The sequence below is a fragment of the Telmatherina bonti genome (genome assembly GCF_933228915.1).
Source record: "Telmatherina bonti genome assembly, chromosome: 1".
In the NCBI taxonomy this organism is placed as follows: domain Eukaryota; kingdom Metazoa; phylum Chordata; class Actinopteri; order Atheriniformes; family Telmatherinidae; genus Telmatherina; species Telmatherina bonti.
Window position 1 is genome coordinate 19,487,593 of NC_136619.1, and position 19,934 is coordinate 19,507,526.

General features: G+C 39.9%; 1 protein-coding gene across 1 annotated transcript; it reads right to left on the minus strand.

Moving 5' to 3' along the window:
- Positions 1 to 1,125: 1,125 nt before the first annotated feature.
- Positions 1,126 to 18,847, minus strand: greb1 (growth regulating estrogen receptor binding 1; the record flags this gene model as incomplete). The annotated part of the gene is made up of 33 exons (XM_079243501.1): positions 18,691 to 18,847; positions 18,394 to 18,501; positions 18,081 to 18,257; positions 17,642 to 17,824; positions 15,442 to 15,555; positions 15,102 to 15,224; positions 13,608 to 13,769; positions 13,386 to 13,508; positions 12,097 to 12,282; positions 11,707 to 11,843; positions 11,282 to 11,558; positions 11,063 to 11,191; positions 10,762 to 10,974; positions 10,433 to 10,630; positions 10,153 to 10,336; positions 9,870 to 10,053; positions 9,658 to 9,794; positions 9,235 to 9,586; positions 8,974 to 9,089; positions 8,652 to 8,857; positions 7,990 to 8,560; positions 7,741 to 7,897; positions 6,577 to 6,679; positions 6,257 to 6,412; positions 5,927 to 6,063; positions 5,667 to 5,828; positions 4,664 to 4,868; positions 4,378 to 4,540; positions 4,150 to 4,268; positions 3,503 to 3,735; positions 2,964 to 3,164; positions 2,699 to 2,837; positions 1,126 to 1,289 (listed from the first exon to the last, which is right to left on the minus strand). The coding sequence occupies exons 1-33, from the start codon at positions 18,842 to 18,844 to the stop codon at positions 1,126 to 1,128; spliced, it is 5,973 nt and encodes a 1,990-aa protein (XP_079099627.1). The 5' UTR covers positions 18,845 to 18,847.
- Between the last annotated feature and the right edge of the window lie 1,087 nt (positions 18,848 to 19,934).

Here is a 19,934-nt window from a genome sequence, read left to right on the forward strand (position 1 = left end):
ATATTAATATCATTTACATAATTAAACTTTACCAAATGTGTAAGCTAAAATTTACTTTTGTTTTTGAAAATATGTTTTCTAGAGAATGTTTAGTGCCTATAATAACAATATTCAGCTAATATTACACAATCCTGTTATAAGCCTGCATCCCTCATAAGCATCTCAGAGCTTCCATGTGAGGACAGATGGAGTAACTGAGAGGAGCAGCGTGGATTGCTGTTGAGGGGGTCAAAGCTTGTGACATTTAGCTTAGAGCCGAACCTTCAGACAGACTGATGGTTGATATCTCACATTCAAACACAAACACAAATGAGATTGAAAGTGTCTGTACATTTATACAGTTAGTGGATATAAAACTGTACACAGTGAAAAGCTGTAAGGAAACAGTGCGTTTATGTTTCCATTACAGTTACAAACATCATTGTACAGCATATGGAACACAGCTTACAGAAAATATATTGTACCCAAATATAAGTACCTCTTTACATGACGCCAATCTTACGAAATACAATTAGAAATAGTTTCCTGTAAAAACCTACATGCAAAATAAGTTTAGGTAAAAATCGCCCTGTAAAAATGTTGCCAACAACTGGTTTGCATTGCACACAAATGATTGTGTCGTCCCAATTTCTTTTTTAAAGCTCCTTACATTCCTGAACATTTGAAGCTGTAAATATTAAGCAGAGCATCCAAAAGAAATACATGAAGTTTCTGAGTTCAGCACATTTCTTTTTCAAACTTACTTCTCTTTTGTGTTGACATCTTGCTGCTGTTAATGTACAAATTATTCCTTGCACCTTTTTTTCCTTACATACTTACACAATCAGATATTAAATGTTTCTGCTTTAGGACTTTCATTTAAACCCATCAGCATTGTGGGGCTCCACGGAGCAGCACACATATCATAGTTAGCGTAAACAAAAGAATCTTTAACTTTTCACATTAAAAGACAAAAATGATATATGAATGTTTGTGCCGCTAGCTAATAAAGAGTCAATAATGAATTCAGTAAACATAAACTGTACTGATGCAGTGGACACGAGTGCATTTCTTCTCTTAGGTGAGAAAAGTGGCTTCAGTCCTCGCTGTAATTCTCTGATGCCTTGGAGTGTTAATGTGTTTTAGTCAGATATGTTTTCCAGTCAGGAAGAAAAGCGGTCGGTCCTCCTTGGCGTTGGCAGTCTGGAATTCATCGCTGAGCCTGAACCTCCACTCCTCTTCCAGCTCCAGCCTCCCCACCGTCTGCCTCAACGAGCTGCGATCTGCACTGATGACACACAGAGTGGCACCTACAGAGCGACGGGAGGGAGAGGGAAGGACTTTTATTATGACACGCAATTCCCAACGACAGTAAGGTAACTATCATATCAAGCATCACGACTCAGTATGAAGCAGCACTAAAGCCTTTAATCTGTCTATCTTGAATATATTTTTTCCCCTTGTCTTTTGTTTTTAAATTTACATGTGATGTAAAGCAAATAAGCAACTTTAATACTCCTGACTCTTTATGCCTCAGCATGATCCATCTGTTCATCATTCATCTCTTTCCAACAAGGATCAGCAGCCCAACAGCAGAGCTTTCTGCTCTGCTGTTCCTCGTCTGTGGAATATCCCTCCTGACAAGTTCACGGCTCCAGGAACTGTCAAGAGCTTTAAAAGGGAATAAAAACCTTACTTTTTGACAGACAGAGTAAAGTTTGAATATTTTATTCCATTGACTATTAATATTTATTTTTATAAGTATTATGACTGATTTACTTTTTATTGCTCTTATTTATCCTACTTCTTTTAGTGCTATTTTATGATTATTTCTCACAAAGTAGCTATGCAATAGAAAGTGCTTTACAAATAATTTATTATTATTATTATTATTATTATTACTATTATTCAGGATGCTGTTGTGTCATACATCATATGGCAGTGTTTTCAGTGGGTGGTAATATAGGCTATATAATGAAAAACCGTAATAATGATTTAGTACAAAAAACTGCAGGTACATAAAAAAATAGAGCTGCAATGGACATCAAAAAAATATTTTGGATATTATACCATATCTTGGAAGACCTTGATCAGGGATGTGAAACATCTGTTTAATTAGAACAAACAGCTGTAAGGTCATAATTTATAATATTTAACCAAGGTAGATTATTTTTCAAGTTATTTGCTTTTATCTTTTATCTAATTTGCATCAAGTTTTTAAAACAGGCAAAAAACAGTTTAAGCAGGCTTTTAAAATTTTTGGCACACTTGCCAAAGTTTTTTATATTTGTTGATTCGAGTCATCTTTGATTTTGTTACATCTTTAAAGTTTAAAAACAGACAAAAAACAGATATTGATGACTTTATATACTACTGAAAAGTATGCTAAACAGTCTTTGATTGAACATGCTGTTTTTTTCCTTATACTTGCTGAGAAAAAAACAAGAAAATTATATTTATTAATGTAAAGCCAGAATTAAAGTGATAATGGCGCAGTTATAAACATGCTAATTCCTCTTGGCCACTCATGTGATGTCACAAGCATATAATACTTACTTTAATGCAACATACATGTATTTTAGATGCTCAGAAAGATACCAGAGATCTCATGTGAGGCCTGGTTTGTACAATACTTTCATTTCTTTTTAAACAGCTTCTTTTTCAGGATTCATGAATCACTGCAATATTTTTCTGCACTGTATTTGTTTTGCTGCTGTACCTTTAAGGAAAGTGAACTTTTTGAGGAACCCTGAAGTCACAAAGGCATCGGCGAAACAGAGAAGAAGGCCACTGAACAGCAGCCCTGTGGTGCTGATGTTGACGGAATGAGGTCTGGAACTCACAAAACACACCGTCACCTGCAGGAGGCAAGTGTATTCACATTTATGCACATATAATCTCACGCTTATGTTCAAAGATTGATGATCGACTTATAAGAAGTAGTGATTCTGTGATGATGCAGATGAATGAGTGTGTGTGAGTACCTCAGGTCCAAGGTTGAAGTAACAGTCCACGGAGAGAACGGGATGTGTGTAGTTCTTAGTGCTGAGTGGGAACAGTTTCTGGCTGGTGTGTTGGAGGTATTTTTCCAAGAGGAGCTGAGCTGGTGTCGCCAAGAAAAGGTGCTTGCTGTCTGGGGCACAGATGTACTGTGAGGGCCCCACTGAGGTGGGAACATCTGTCATCTGAAGAAAAAGAGTTGATTTTAACAATTATTGAGTCCTCTTATGAATCATAAATTTTCTTTTCTAAGTTATAATTTAAAATCTTTTTTTTATTTATTTTTTTTTACTAATTTACTAAAACAAATAAAGCACTCTTAGCTAAGATGATTTCATCAAAGTAGCTTATTATTCTACAAACAGAACAGATTTTAGCTATAAGGACACAACAGAAACATATTTAAAAATGCCACATTTACACCGTCTTGAACTGTTACATAAAGTTCATCTAATCATTTGGTCTTCATTGTTGCGTTTTTCCTCACAATGTGAATGGTGTGTAAAGTGTGTCTGGCCTCTACCTTGGTCTTGATAATAAATGTTCTGTATCCTCCTATGGCGATCTGCTTCTTCATGACACTGAAGCTGTTGAACTTGAAGACAAGCAGACCAGCACTGTGCAGCCTCAAGGTGAAGTCTATATCATGACAGGTGAAGCGGTTCTGGTCATACTGGACGTTTTGACTCCGGTCAACATTGAGGAGGAGGAAGTCATGAAGGTGACCTCTACAGAAGGGTTCCCACTGTTTATTGCCTGCTTTATTAGGAAGAAGAGAACAATTAAAACATTATCTACAAGCCAGAGAAGTTTGCTTACATTGTCTGTTATTGAGCAAAAGTTTTCATTTGTGCAAAAGTCAATCTGATGAATAATGAATTATAACGCAAACAGTTTTCAGTAGTGGCATAGTCTCATTCAGATTCAGGTTTGAGGCCCACAAATCTGCAATACTATGTAACAAAACTAAACATACATACACTACATTTCAAAAGTATTGTATTCTTAAAGGGTTAAAACTAAGGGCTTTGAGGACCCATTAGTTAAATTAAGACAGGAACAAAAATGTTAAGATCTGTCCTGTTTTGATGTTCAGTTATGTTTTAAATGGGATTTCTTCAAAAGAACAAAAAAGATTTTCCTTTGCAGTTTGATACTGCAAGTCCTGACCTGGGAATCCTCGACTGCTCCACTTCCTGATGCCACAGAGACCATAGTGGGCTATGTCTGGACAGGCTTCCATGTGCTGTAAGACATGTTTCAGTGACACGGCGTGCTCCACTGGAACGCTGAAAACAACAAAATGTAATGATGGGAAACATTAAACTTAACTCCTGAACTCATTAGTTTACATACTTATACTGGTATCTATAAGCTGCAGATATTTTAATCCTTTACCTTCGTCCATTAAGGTCCACTGCATTCCACATGACACAGGAGTCATCAGCGAGGATGATAAATGGCCAGACGTCACCCGCTGGACTTCCTCCTTCCAAACGCCGACTGCGTTCCAGCTCCAAGTTGTGATAAGAAAGTTCCTTAATTAGAAAGTGTGCTGCACCTGTATGTTGGAAGTTGGAGGTAAAACATGTAATAAAACTGTGAGAGTGGTACATCAGAACTTTATGGCTTCTTGTTTTTACTGCTAATCAGCCATCCTCAAACACTCCAACTTGTAACATGCCTATTCCAGCTCCGTTGAAGACGGTGGGCAGCACCAGCATGATGTGGTTGGGCCAGTACTTCTTGTAGACAGCCATCTCATACTCCTTAACCACCAGGATGTGTAGATGCGAGGCCCCATCCATTGCATGGTACAGGTTAAAGAGACCATGCTCATGGCGACCTGTGGTTGGGGTGAAGATTGGACTTTTGATACAGTCTGGGCTCTGTGAAAAAAAAACAAAACAAAAAGATTTTTAAAAATGACTGAGATGAAAAAAATCTAAGTAAAACATCATATCACACATTAAGATATTTCAAAATGGTTTAAAATGACCACACAGAAACCTTAAAAAAACAGACACTATGGCACTGAGATGATTTCTGACTGCAATACTTTTCATGACAATCATGACTGTCCTGTAAGAACAGCTTGAGTTGTTGGTTTTACTAATTCTGCCACCTAGTGGTCAAACAAGGGAATTGCATCAGGGGCAGGAAAGCAAACAATCAATAGTATTCAATAATACTGTATGTCATTACTTATAGTTCTGATGTACCACACTCCTAGTTTTTTACATTGTTTGCCCATACAAACAAAAGTTTGACAAAATTGGCATTGCCCTTTAAATTAAAAGGATGCACAGGAGCGAATGAACAGTTTTTATGTCCGTTTTCATCAGATTTAATATTATTTTATTGATATTTATTTGTCTATTATGAATTTATTATTGTGTTTACTGTATCATTTATTCTGCTATGTATTCTGAGAAACTAAATTTTATTCTATTGTGTACTGTTGAAAATGACAAAGAATAAACTGGGACTTGGGGCAGGCAGATTGACTTTTATCATTTACTGATGTATTAAAATTCGTGAGAAATTAACTGTGACGGTGCTGATATAAATGACAGCTGGATTATTCCAGAGCCGGTTTAGTCACTCTGGACATCAGCTCTGAGGAAATGCAGCAGAAAAAGTGAAAAAAGTCAAAACCAAGACTACATGCCTGATGAGAAACATACCCATTCAGAAGTGAGAGGCAGCCGCATGCTCTCCAGTTGGCCTCCTGGCTGGCTGAAGCTGAAGTAATGCTCTTTAGACTTTGGGATGATGAAGTAAAGCTGGATGTCTTCTCCAAGCAGCAGATGAGTGAATGTGAAGGCATGGAGTGTTGACTCATACACCTAAATTATGATTTGAGACATCTCACATTTACATTTAGAAGAAGTCCGACTGCTATTTGTTACATTGTATTGCAAACATTTGCATGTACTGTTCTGACCTGGTATCTGGGGTTGAAACCCAAGTACTGATGACACTGCTCGCAGTGGTGATACGTGTTATAGGCTGCGTACTTAGACAGCTTAATCCTAGATGTCCGTCTGCGTAGGTACACATCCTCCTGTCGCACAGGATTTCCTTATAAACACAATAGAGGAAAGAAACTAGGTTACAGGGAAATACAGTAAATTTTTTAGGAAAAATCCTTTTGTTTTGCTTTTAAAAGCAAAAGTGAAAACAAAAAGAAACAAAACAAAAAAGGAGTAGTTGGCAGATACACTTATGGCTTTGTGTCAAGACAATGTGTCTGTATTTTTCCCACTGTGCTTACCCTCAGCACTTGGTTTAAACCCAGGGCAATAAACAGTGCTGATGTCGTCATATTTGGCATCATGGATGGTGTAGTCAAATGGCATTGCCTTCATGACTTCTGTGTTTGGCCAGGGAGTGTTGGGTGGATGGAACTGAACCTCTTCAGCCTGGACATCTAAAGGCACAACAGGTTTACGTGAGCATACCTTTAATATGAGTTTATGGTACTAAAATAATGAGGATTATGAGGTGAAATCTTATTAGATCCTGATAAACTCTACTAACCATACAATGGAAAAGGCAGAAATTGAAGATGAACTTGTTTCTGTTCATACTCACTGCAGTTGATGTCTTCCTCATCGTAGATATCCACCTCCATAAGCCGGATCAGCATGCGAGACAAGATACCAAGGAAGTGCAGGTATGCACCTGTCTTACCCACCTGGCCAAGAAGAAAATAATAGGAAGTATTGGTAAAGTTAAGTTTAATTATTGAGCACATTTAAAATTTAGTGGAACTTTAACAAAATGCTTAACCAAATACAACAATATCTTCCAGTGTTACCCTACTTGTATAGGGGGGGGTCAAAGATAATAAATGAATCAATAAATTTATCATTAAATTTACCTTCACCCCAAAAAAAACTAAACAGTAGTATGATGTTACTTATGTAATTTACATAAGTAACATCATACTGGCTCTCTGTGTGGCTCTGTGAGTTGTGATGCTCATACACACACACATCCAACCTCACACAGATGAGCAGACTTCACAGACAGCATGTGTTGGAGAACATGTCATCACCTTAAAAATAACACAAAACAGCTATAATTCAATTTAATTACATTTTATTTGTATAGCCCATTTAACACTGCCCATTTAACTGCTGCTGACCAAAGTGCTGAACAGAATTAAAGTCAAATTAAACATACAAATACTAATGATATCAATAAAAACTCTCTTTGGTTTAAAAGAAAGTACTATGGGGACAACAGGTATACAGTAAAAAAAAAAACAGTAAAACAAGTAAAAAATAAAAAAGAAATCTAAAAACATGTCAATAGAAACAGTCAACATATCCTGTTTAGCCAAGTTTTAAATGCCAGGAAAAAGTCATGGGCTTTCAGACCAACTCAAACAGCCCCAGGGAGACTGAGGCCCTAACAGAGAGCAGAAGGCTCTCTACAGTTCATGAAAGCATGATTCAGCAGAGCTGATTTTATGGTTTCTTATTTCTACATCTTGTTTATTAAGCCTGTATGTTAGTTACACATCTGATGCAAATGCAGAATTCAAATGATGAAATAATAGATAGAATACAGCGCGTCAGCACAAATCCCTGGCAAATTTTCATCGTGTTTGTGTCTGTGTTGTGTGTGAAAGAGGGCTTAAATTTGGCTAAAAGAGTTCACCAAAAGAAACAGCAAAATGAGAATGAATATCAGAGTAGATTGTAGCGAGAGTACAGAGTCTGATTAGTCTGAATAAAAGACCAATAATACCTGTGGGGGGCCACTGAGCAGCAGTCTGCGAGGGTGAAAGTTGTCACTTCGTCCTTCAGTACGATTACTGCTGTCCATGTGGTAGGATCGAGGAACTGTCCACTGACGGTAATAGAGTGACTGCTCTGTACACGTCATCATTTTACTCAGCAAAGGCCTGCACACATAAAACATACTGTAGTTTGTAGTAACGTCTACACTAATCTGATTCTTATGGTCTGTTTCCCTCTCAGGATCTGGATGTCTTACCTGAAGCTGCTTACCCAAGCAACAGACATGTGTGGCAAGAACGAAGAAAATCGTGGAAGCCCGCTGCTGTCGCTGGCTGTGATAATGTCGTAGAGTACACGAGGAAGAAGCACAGAGGGTGGACGACTCACTCCTCGCGCCCAAGAGCAGCTCAGATGAGGGGAAGAAGCTCGTGGGGATGAGGAGTCGGAGGATGTGGATTTAGAGGGAATTTGCATCTGGGAAAGAGGTTGCTGCTGGGTAAGTGTTTGAGTGTAAGGCTGAGAATTTACTTGGGAGAATGACTGAATTTGATTTTGGGGCTGTGACTGCAACTGGGAGGTTGACTGGGCCTGGAGATGGCTTTGAAGTTGAGGTTGGTATCGGTGCTGAGGTGCAGCTCGAGGATATGGAAAAGGCTGAGATGAGGGCTGGGTTTGAGGTTGAGTTTGTGATTTAGATGGAGAGTGTACTGAGTCTGATGTCCCTTTCTGGACATTAGGAGAGGCGGTGCTTTGAGATGGGAGCGGATCTACAACTCCACTGTCTGTGCAAGGTGGGGGTGGCTGGCTAGGTGGCAGAGGAGAGTCTCCTGGAACAAAGCAATACATTTTTTAATTAAGTCCAAAAATAAATATAAATAAAAATAATTACAAACCAACTTATGATGAGCCTCATCTGACCATTGTCTTGTCCTTCCTCCTCTTCGTTGTCAGTGCTGCTGAGTTTTTCAGCATCACTTTCGATCAGGTCACTTCCTGGTCCAGGGTTATGTGGTGGTCTTGACTCTGCTTTCACAAGATAAGCAGCCAGTCCCAGCTCTTGTTCAAGAGTGGTGCGGTGCAGGTAGGAGCAGCTTATCACCCGCAGGTCACAATACTTCAATGATCTGTGAAGGAATTGTTTAAACTTTAAACTTTTTCTTTGGCTTTCCTTTGTAAAATTATGGGATGAACTTTACTCACTCTATTTGACAGAAAATCAGGAAATTCAGTGTGTGTTTACCTCGGAAGTGATTCTCCAAGTGGCTCAGCTCCTGACAGGATTAAGATACAAGGAAGGGCTTCCAACTCTAAGTAGGTATGAGGAACCCAGTCAGGATCCTGGATCTTCAACCATGTCTGGAAAACATAAGTAAACAGTTCTTAAGGTAAGTTGAGGCTTTTTAATTCTTTTCTTGTAAAATAACCTATTTCACTCTTCATGAAAGTCTCAACGATGCTGGTTTACTTAACACAGAACCTGGTAGAAGAATTATCACCCCACCTTTATCTGATCAGTGAATATCCGTCCAATAATCAGAGCTTGGCTGGGATTCCCCAGGATGATTTCAAAACTCTCCTCCAGACCGAGCTGTCTCCTCACTCTGGAAAGTCGTCGGTGGGCCCACACTGCAAGAGCCAAAGAGGGGATCCGCAGCAGAACCATGTGACCATGATGGGTGGGACACTGATGAGCAGCAGTGAGCAGGGATTGTACAATTTCCATGGTCTCCACAGAGGTGTGCTTGTGGAGATTGTGGGAGCTGCTGATTTTACCAGATGCAGCCATCAGAGCTACACAGTAATGGTGGATCAAGACTATAGTCCGGATCACGGCACTGTGCAGTTTTGGAAACCTGGCAAAGAGAAAATGTGGAATTCATTTTTGGTCCTATCAATCTGGAGAACTCTTATTTGGACAAGGTACCTTTCTTCCAGAGCAGAGGCCATGCTTTCAAAAGAGGAATCATAACGCATCAGAGGCAGGTTGCTTCCTGAGCGAGTTGACTCTAAAAGCTCTGACACACCAAAGTACCGTGTTCTCTCATGATACAAGTCCACATCCTGCACACATCAAGAACCAACAATAGGACATCTGTATGTCGAGTCAGTAAACACGGTGTGAGAGCTTAGACTTACATTGCTGAATGCAGACGGCCAGTGTATCTCATTGTAGGGGCTGATGCGGGTGCACTGTGTCTGAAGAGTGAACGGGAATGAGGTGACGTGAAGAATCAGGATGTTTGTAGCATCTTTCACCGGTCGAGAGTTTAACAGCTGATCCACCAGACCCAAACCGCTGTCTGGGCTGCTACAGGATGAGCTGAGAGAGTTAAGGAGAGTCACAGAGATTGAGTAAACACATGAGGAAAGAAAAGACTTCAATTATTTATGTTTTCCTTTTTTTTCTTTTTGTGTGAACCTGCTGATATCCCAATGGGCGTGATCGTGAACCAGGATGTAGAGAGTGTAGGAGTTGCTGTGTGCTTCCTGGATAAGGCTGTCAATTCGTGCCCGAGCCCTCTGGTCCATCTTGACCACGTAACGCTCGGCCTCTCGTTGAGACACACACTCGTGTTCTGCACTTCCAAGCTCTCGAAGAACACCTGAGATACACAATGCAGAAAGGGTGGTGGTATTTCTGTCTATGGAAAAGGCGATTTCACAAATATACATACTGGCAAACGATTCAGGTCACTAACCTGAGCTCCAGAGGTGGAGAACAGTCTGATGAAAAGCAACCTCTGAGGGCGGGACTAGGATGAGGAAGCTGATCCTGTCAAAGGAACCAAGGTCCAGGTTCTGTGTGCTGGAATCCGCTATCGCACAAACATGGGACAGCAGCTTTCTAGCCACCGCCAGCTGGATGGGACGGACTTCACGCCATTCAACACAATATTCTACACACAAACACAAACTCCTTCAAAAATCTTCAACATAAAAATCTTACCTTAGATGAGGTAAGATTAGATAAAGTAAAATTTAACTAAGATTAAAACAGGCAGTGGATTAGTAAATCCACTATTCTTACCTAAACAACTGTCTTTGGGACTTGAAGCTGCTTCCTTCAGACTCATTGCTTCTTTTGCACATTGTGTTGAAGAATCCTTTGGACTCTGCATGTTTTGGGGGCTTTGTGTGTTTTTAAGGCTTCTCTCCTCAGCTGAATCGTGGGTGCTGGATAAGGGAGATGCTTCATTTCTGTCCACACTGGAACTGTCCAGTAGGGAATCCATATCACCATCTGACAAACAGAAAGTCATTCAACATGTTAGTGAATTATGACGAAAACACACATTAGTGTGTTTTCGTCATAAGAAAGTTGGACTTGCCTTGTCCAAGGGAATTGCAGTAGTGGATGAGTTCCTGGGCAACACCTGTTGAGAGCTGGTGGCTGATCTCTTTTAATCCTTCACTGGGAGAAAACATACTCTCTGCTAGGGCTCGACACTGGTGTTTACCTGCAACACAAACACAGATACACCGATATAAACTGGATTTTTGGATCTTTAAAACAGTCGCATTGTGCATATAGAAAATAAAGCTATTACCTGTAACCACCACACAAGACTGTGTTTCCTGCACTGGAGAAACAACTATGACGACCACATAATTGGTGTTTTCAAGCCGTCCTTCCATCAACCTGCTAAACGTCCTCTGGAGACCTTGAGCCAAAGATCTGACTTCTTCCCCGAACACCACAACGCCCTCTCCGCAGGACGAAGCAGCCAGCTGAGCGAGCCAGGGAAGCTGGCTTGGGGTCAATGGTTGCTGGCTCGGTGGAGGTAAAGACAGATGCTGGGGAAGCCCAGGCAAGGCAGAAGGGGTCTGGAGACAAAGAAAGGAGAATAAGGTTATTTATTAGAGGATAACAGTTAATGCATCAATGTTAATTCTCCTTTTGTTCAGAAAAACAAGTGAACATTTTTGACATTTTGACAAAAGGGTTATTCCTTTTTTTATCATTATGTCTAACCTCTCTGCTGAAGTGCCTTCCTTGGGCTCCTGGTGTTTGAGCCTGCTGGAACTGCCTGATCTCACTGAGGTGGGACTCCCTCCATGACCTCATCAATATCTGCTCCAGATCCTCAATAAGGGGAACTTGTTCAGGGCCTGGTGAACAAAAGATAATGAACAGATGACACAATAAAGGCCATGAGTTTTTTTTCCCCCTTATTTGCTCAAAACAAAAGATTATAATTTAATATGACATTTTTAACTGTTTAGCTGTATTTTTGGCATCTTATATGTCACTGTTAAGCGTTAAGCCAGTATTTACTAAGTGACTGATTTAAACAGAATTCGCCATACTGAGACTATTGTGATGTAGGGGTGAAATAATTGTGAAGAGAGGTCTTATGCTCACCGAGCTGAACGAGGTAGTAAACAGTGAGCAAGATCTGCATCTCAGTAGAGAGCGGCTGAATAGGTGATGGGCCATAGTGCTGATACACTCTTGGGAGTGTTTGTGAGCTCAGGTAACAACTCTGGAGCAGAGAACTGACAAGCACTTCATTCACGTTGCCAGTCAGCTGAGGAAGAGGGCCGTGACCTGTGCAAAGAGTTGGACAAAGAAAACGGATGAACATAGGCACAATGAGGATACATTCAAATCGGACCACTCAGGTCACATTTGGAAGTGATCCAGAACGCTTATCTACATTTTCTTAGCAGAAACTGTCCTGTGGGTGTACTTTGAGATCACCTACTGACCTGACATGACCTCAAGCATGCAGCAAGTTACCACTACAATGTTTTCTTGCACTACCGGTTTCTGGAAAAAAACCAAAACAGCTTCTCTGTAAAGCAACACCAATATCAGACACAGCTGACTGCTAATCTGAAATTATACAATGACAATCTGTCAGACTATAATGAAGAAATTTTTTTAGGATTCTTATTGACATAAAAGACCCTTCCTGAGGAGGAGAATTTGGATCATGAAGTTATGGGTGACCAAACTCAATAGAAGGTTTCTTTACTTTTTGCTGGGGTTGATTCTATCTACAAGAGTAATTGTTATAAAAAAATGCTCCCAGTACCAAATACTACAGAAAACTCTGCACTATGTCCAAACCATGACTGACCAAAGCTATGTGGCTGTAAAAGAGGCTGACTGGGGCAGTGCAGAGAGGAATAAAGTAAGAAATTGGATTTGGCCACTTCTTCTACCTTACTTTCTTTTGTATATTTTCTCATGTAGAGTTATAAGGAAACAATGTAATGGAAGGCATAAAGCATCCAAAAAATAATGAAAATACAGGAAATGTGCATAATGCTTGTTTGGTGAGGTGAAGGGCTGACAGGTAAATAACTGTAAGTAAAACCAGAAAGTTTAGCTGACAGCTGACACATAGGGGCGGGAAAGGTTGAGGGGAAGGATCTGAAAGGCAGAGAAACACAAACAGGCGTTGGCTGACCTCTGAACCTGTTCAAAATCTGGCTGAAATTGCCATCTCTTGGGCTTTGACTGAGAAACTCATCTGTCACATGCTTTTGACCTTTCAGTGCTGACGGTTGGTTGCAAAGTGATTAGCAAACACAAGTCAGTCACACTGTTCAGATATTGGACCGTCACAAATACGGTCTTGTGAAATTTAAGTGTGGTTTCTGGAGATTTTTTTGATTACAATTCATAGTGATTGATCTTCGAACCTTTAAATATGACAGGCTGCAGTTTGCAGGTGTGAAGCAGCTGATCAGGCACTATTACGGACAGCTCTGGAGGAGATAGTGGGGTTGAGCACCCTTGTGATGAACTTTGCAGAGTTACAGTCTCTAGACAGAGAAAGTAAACAAGAAGAGAATTAACACAGAAGTTTAAAAACTAAAGTTTTAGCATACCTTCATGTGATATTTCTATGTTCATGTCTTTACCTGATTTGGCTCCATTTGTGATGACAGAGGGCACTGACAATGTGGATAAAGCTAAAGATGAAGGAGGGGACTTTAATGTGCTTTCTGGCAGACTGTTGTTAGATGATTCAGGTGACCACCCCTTGTGCCTCTTCTTTGGGGGACCTGCGTTTGCATGAGGCCCTGCAGGATACAGAAGATGATACTGTTGATTTTAATTATAATTTAAAAAAAATAATACAAAGAATTGTTTTTTTATTCTCTGCTTTCATTTGTTGTATATACTATGAAGTTGCTGTTCCTTTATTATTTGCTACTTTTCAACCAGCTTGCTTTGGGAACAATTCCCTGTCACTGTTTTTTTATTCTAATGAATCACATTTTAGCACATACATGAAATAATGTTTTACGAAGGACTTCTGTGGAAGTAATGCAAAAGAGTTGTATTTTAGTCATGAGTTATTTGTCTTTTCCTCTCAAGTATCTGCTGAAATGCAGCAATAATGGAGATAGATAAAAGGTCTACTTGTTAAAAGGGCAATGAAAAAAAGAACACCAACAGGAAGGAAGCTTTTCATTCAGACAGAAAGCAGGGGGAAAAAAGATGAGACGAAGAGGGAATTTTATAGCCCTGGTTTATGGAGGAGACAGACTGAGAGGGAGGGAGGGAGAAGGACAGACAGACAGACAGAAGAGAAAAGAGAAGAAGTTTAGTGCCCCACATGTTGGCAAATGAAAGCCGGGGAAAAGAAAGGGCAACCCCCCCATAATGTTGCTGACTGACTGCTGGGTAGCGGGAGTGTTGTAACACCTCAGGCACAAACACACACAAACACACACACACACCCACACACACACAGAGCCCTGGTGACTGGAGCCTTTCCAAACCGAGGTGTGAGGACACAAGAGGAGGAGCTTTAATCATGTTGATCTGCACACAAGGAGCCTGATTAAAGGTAATTTTGCAACACATTACACAAGTTAGAATATTGTAAACACTTTTAGCTTCCATATAGCTGTTTGTGAGGGGCTGAAGTTCCCTTAAAACCAGAACCAGAGTTTTGAAGAGTTGTGAAATACTTTTAGTGAGAAAATTTGTTCCTGCAAGAGAATAAGCAGAAAGCAAGCTTGTCTCAAAGAGAGGCTTCACTCCTATAAAGTGACACTGCAAAGATATCTATGGAAAGATGTGTATGTTCTGAGAGAGGGTTCAGATTCAGGAGGTCAGTCACTGATCATGCATACGCATTCAGCTGTTTGTGTCTTGTGAGATTTAAAATGTTTTTGCTGGAGTTTTGCAGGGGTAAAAAAACCACCATCTAATTTACCTTTTAAACAGCAAAAATGTATCTCCTTCATCAATAAGCACACATCAATAAGCAGTTATTCTGCTGTGTAAGCATTTTAATTTTACAGGAACCAACACTCATATTGATGAAAAATATTTAACTAAAAAGATAATGTACAAAAGTCTTCCAACTAAGGGCTAAGGGCACGAGTTTTCAGAATCATTACCTGTAGCTGAGGGTCTCCCAGACCCTGATTGTTGCACAGGTGGATGAGCAGTGGAGGGAACTGCATGGTTTCCATTTATCAGCGTGCGGGCAACATCAACCACGTGCGGCTCTGCGTGTGATCCTACCATTTACACACACAAAAGACAAAAATGAATTCCTACCATTAAAATCTGTGAGCTTTCATGAAAACTGCTTCTGTTATAATTAAAAGTTCCCTATTGTTGTTTAAATGAACCATATTCAGAGCAGGACATTTTAGCCAAAATCACTGGGATCACACAACAAAGTTCTGCAAAAAAAATTTCTGTGTACTGAAATGTTTCTGTTCCATCAAACACCTGCGTGGCTGCCAGGTGCATGTGATGGGTGAGTCAATGACAGGTTCGGTGGCTGTTCATCGGATGCAGGGTGGCCTTCTGCAAGACTGGACCTCATCTGTCTCAACCTGACATCTGAAACACACCATGAATTGTTATTCATACAGTCAGAAAACCATGGACACTTTACCAGTTACAACTTTAATAATTGTGTATTTGTATGCAAGCATCAATGTCTCAAAGAAACCTTTTCCAAAAAGTGCAAATACCAATAGTTTAATTTTTTTAATTTAAAGCCTTAAACAAGATGAGACGTAAAATCAGAGTCTTTCAGCTGAGTTGTGCACAAAGTAAGTAATGAGAATGAACTCAACCGACCAAATTCTTAAAACTGGCTCCAGGGCATACTAACACACATCCTAAAATGTGTTAAAAGTAAATCAGACACACCTGAAGCAGAGGAGAAGAAACAAGGGAAAGTGAATGACTGGTATGGAAAACATTTGAAGATTCAATCCATGTATTTAAACATCAATTTTTATGAGAATAAAAGTATGGACAAAGTTCATGCTTTTTTTAATGGTATGGGTCAACCAACTTGCTGCTAGCATGAGCCTTATGCCCTGAATTTACCTTAGGTACGATTATTAGTTTGGGTTTTGAGCCCAGGACATTACTACGAGACAATACACTATCACAAAAAAGCTTATTGGATATACTCCAGTTTCTCAGCACCAACACTTCTGCATGCTTTAGAATGAGGATTAACAGGCTACATGATAAGTTTTTATGTATTTTATACTTATCTTCAAGGGACTTACTTATATAGCACTTTTCATGCACAAGTCAATTCAAAGGGCTTTACATAAAACATTAAAAGCATTCCAGATGGTGAAAAGAAAGCATAAAGGGCAGCAAAAAACAGCAAAAAGTTAGAATAGTATCCTGACTTAAATAAAAAATGATTAAAAGCAAGAGCAGCTAGTGCAGATTTCATGTGTAGGTGCACGAGAAAAGTAATGATTGAAGTGACTCCATTTTGTTGCAGTTTAATCTCAACTGGTTGTTTGTTCCACTTGTTTGCAGCATACCAGCTAAATGCTGCTTCTCCATCTTTAGTCTGGACATTACACAGGTGTATTCTGGGCCTAAACCGTTCTGAGATTTGTAAACCACCAGTGGAGTTTTAAAATCGATTCTGTGACTGAAAACGTATCACATGACAAAGACACAGTATCTAGAGGGTTACGGTTCATTAGGTATTTTGACCAGGTGATAACCTTTCCTAGCATTACAGCTCAATGTGTTATGTCTAGCCTGTGGCCTCTGTGTACACTCTTCAGTCTCACCTTTCACCCTTTTGTGAGGCGATGCAATCGGTTCACTCCCATACACTGAGCGCTCTACAATCAATACAAGTCAGAATACTAAACTTTCTTTTGAGACAGTGAAAGACCGAACATGTTGTTTTTGTCCAGTTCAAGATGTGGAAATAGTGCAGGGAGATTGACATGTGGCTCAAACTTGACTTCCTCTAAAATGTGCGAATGCCTTTTCTTTCTCTTAATGTAATTCATAACAATGTTAATAGAAGATTGTTTCCTTGTCGTAACTACACAGTAAAGAATAATCCAAGGCTACATTTCTTTTTCTTTTCTAATACCAGAATAATATTCTCCTTTCTGGTTACTCTACAGCTAAGTGTGTCATTTGGGGGGACAGTCCAGCTTTTAAAGCGGCAGTGTAAACAGATTTATTGCTTAAGTATAATAATGCATTCCTGCCTTGATTTCAGATGTACCTGAGATTACACATCAGGTCTTCAGGTTCTGTGCCAAGGTTGTGTGTGGTGAAAACCAGTAAGCAGCACCCCTATCTCTTACTGCTCCGAACACTCCCCCCCCCCATTCTCTCTGCCTCCTGCTCTCACAGACTTTGTACCCCCCTGACCCTGAGAAGCCTCTGGTTCATCTTGACTCCACTGCCGCCAGTCACTTTAATCACTGACACTGTATTTGGTTGCTGCAGTGCAAACTGATATTGTTCCATATTGTTTAGACTGCATCTTTAGTTCAGTACTATTTTATACATTGACATACATTGTTTTTCTTTTTAACATTTTTTAAAGATATTTCTTGTGATATTTTTCCACTGCAGAGAAAAGAGAGAGATGAAATTTAGATTATCGGTGTGTCTTACATGTATAGTCTCTTGATCTTACCATTTCCTCTCCAGCAGATAGGGGCTCCTTTGACCAGGATGCCCTGGTTGTTCCTATACAGATGGTACCTCAAGTGCTTCTGTTTCTTGGGCTGGGTGCTGAGCTTCAGGTTAATATGGTTGGAGAACTCTGTGAAATAGCGAAAACCTTTCTCTCCACAGCCCATACAGTTTCCTGAGAAGCCTAGAAAGCCATAGAGAAAATGGAAAATTGATTGCAACAGCAAGAGCACAACAACCAAGGTATGTTTGGATTTCCAAGTTATTTACATTAAAAAAAACAACTATTATTTTGCCCTGTGATGGACTAGCGACCTGCCTCTCACTCAATCACTGCTTGGTTAGGCTTCAGCTTCCTTAAAACCCTTTATTGAACTAAGCAGTTCAGAAAAATTAGTGAATGTAAAATGTTATTTTTATGTGTAAATATTTTGCCTCACCTAGCAAGGCATTGAAACCCCGTTCGTCTGGCAGGAAACGGCGGTCCACGGCACAAACCAGCAGATTATCAGGAATGGAGGGCGACTTTACCCCAACTAACATGAACCCAGGGGGAACATCCAAGGCATCCGAGGCAAGCGAGGACAAACGCAGGTCTTTACCAGCTTGACAAAAGCCTGTTAAGAAAACAATATATACCCAGAATATTTTTACAAAACCATTTGGTAAAAAGATTCTTTAATTATTTAGCTTTATTTGTAGATTAAATAAACTGACAGTAGTCTAAGACCACATGTATGCAGGTGTACATGCCATCTGTGGTGCAACACCCTTCAGGTGGGGGCTTCATCTGGTAGGGTATCGGAGGACTGTTAGATTCTGAGCCATCTTCATCTTCTTCATCATCGATCTCTGTACGACCTGATGAGCACACAAACAAAAAAGAAAAAGAAAAAATGCTGACAGAAGGTTTTAAAGCTGATATGTGTGCAAATCGTTGTAAAAATGTAAAAAAGGGAATATGTTAATAATAAAGACGGTAATCAAACTAGAGTTTCACTATTTAACAAGCCTGTCTACTGAGTTTCTCCTAACAGCAATAAAACCCACCATCCGGTGCCAACGGTTGCTCCGTCTCAAGGTATAACTGCGAGAAAACAGGCCGAGGCACGATGGTGTTTGATCTCAGTGATGCTTCGATAGAGTTATGAAGGACCTCCTCGAAGCGCGTGGTCCGCAGCTGGCCCGCATAAGAGTTCCCCATTGGTGTCCTGCAAAGAGCAACCAGTACTGAACACTCATAACATGCTTTTTTTTTCTTATTGTCTTTTTCATGTGTTTGTGCACATTTTCTAACTATTTAAATTACATAAAGTTGTGCTTTGATGCTGTCTTATACAGTCAATCCACTTTCAGCAGTCTAGTCTTTTATCGTCCAGGCTGCTTATTAAATTATCAAAGTATCAACTGGGTTTTTTCTCTCTTTTTTTCTTTTCTGTATAAAAAATCACATGCTGCATCCCATGTGATCTGCCTCAAGCTTTCATGCTACATATCAAACATAGACATCCAATCTATGGGATCTATTTAAGCTGCACACTCCCTCCCCTGTGGTTTGCTTCATGCTTGCTGCCACAATCACAGCAACTGGTGCCCTGAACACTGCACATTGCCTCTTATTGTTTTGAGCCCCTCCGCCACCCCAGCATCCACCTGTAGGCACCAGTTAAAAATGAAAAGATCTAGTATTCACTCCAATTTTTTCTTTTATTAAAAATGTGGATGCACAAGGAGTGATGGACTAAGTGCCAAACAGCAATGCTCAATAAAGCTCTTATCACCAGCTTTCTGACTGAGCTGTTAATGTGGTGATTTCTGGAAAACTGAACCAAAAAGAAAAAGAAAAAGAAAAGAGATACAGAAAGGAAACAACAGAACTATAAAATACATAATGTGCCAAAACAAAGAAAACATTCTGTTTCCCATTAACATACTTGATTTTGAAGCCCTCTGACATCAAGATTAAATGTCTTGCTTAAGTTAAACGCACTCACAGACAAGTCCAATACACACACACACACACACACACACACACACACACACACAAACACACACACACACATACACACACACACACACACACACACACACACACACACATAAATCATACTCAAGCACAGCTTTTAAAATGAACACATACACACACACTCATAGATAGAAACTGGCCTAAACTGTGGTTACAGTTGGATGGCATCTGTCCAAACAATGTAATTTAAAATGTGCTGCACTGACAGTGTCAGGTCACCCTGACCTAGACACAACTCCCTCTCTCTGTTTTTCTACTTTCTCTCCAA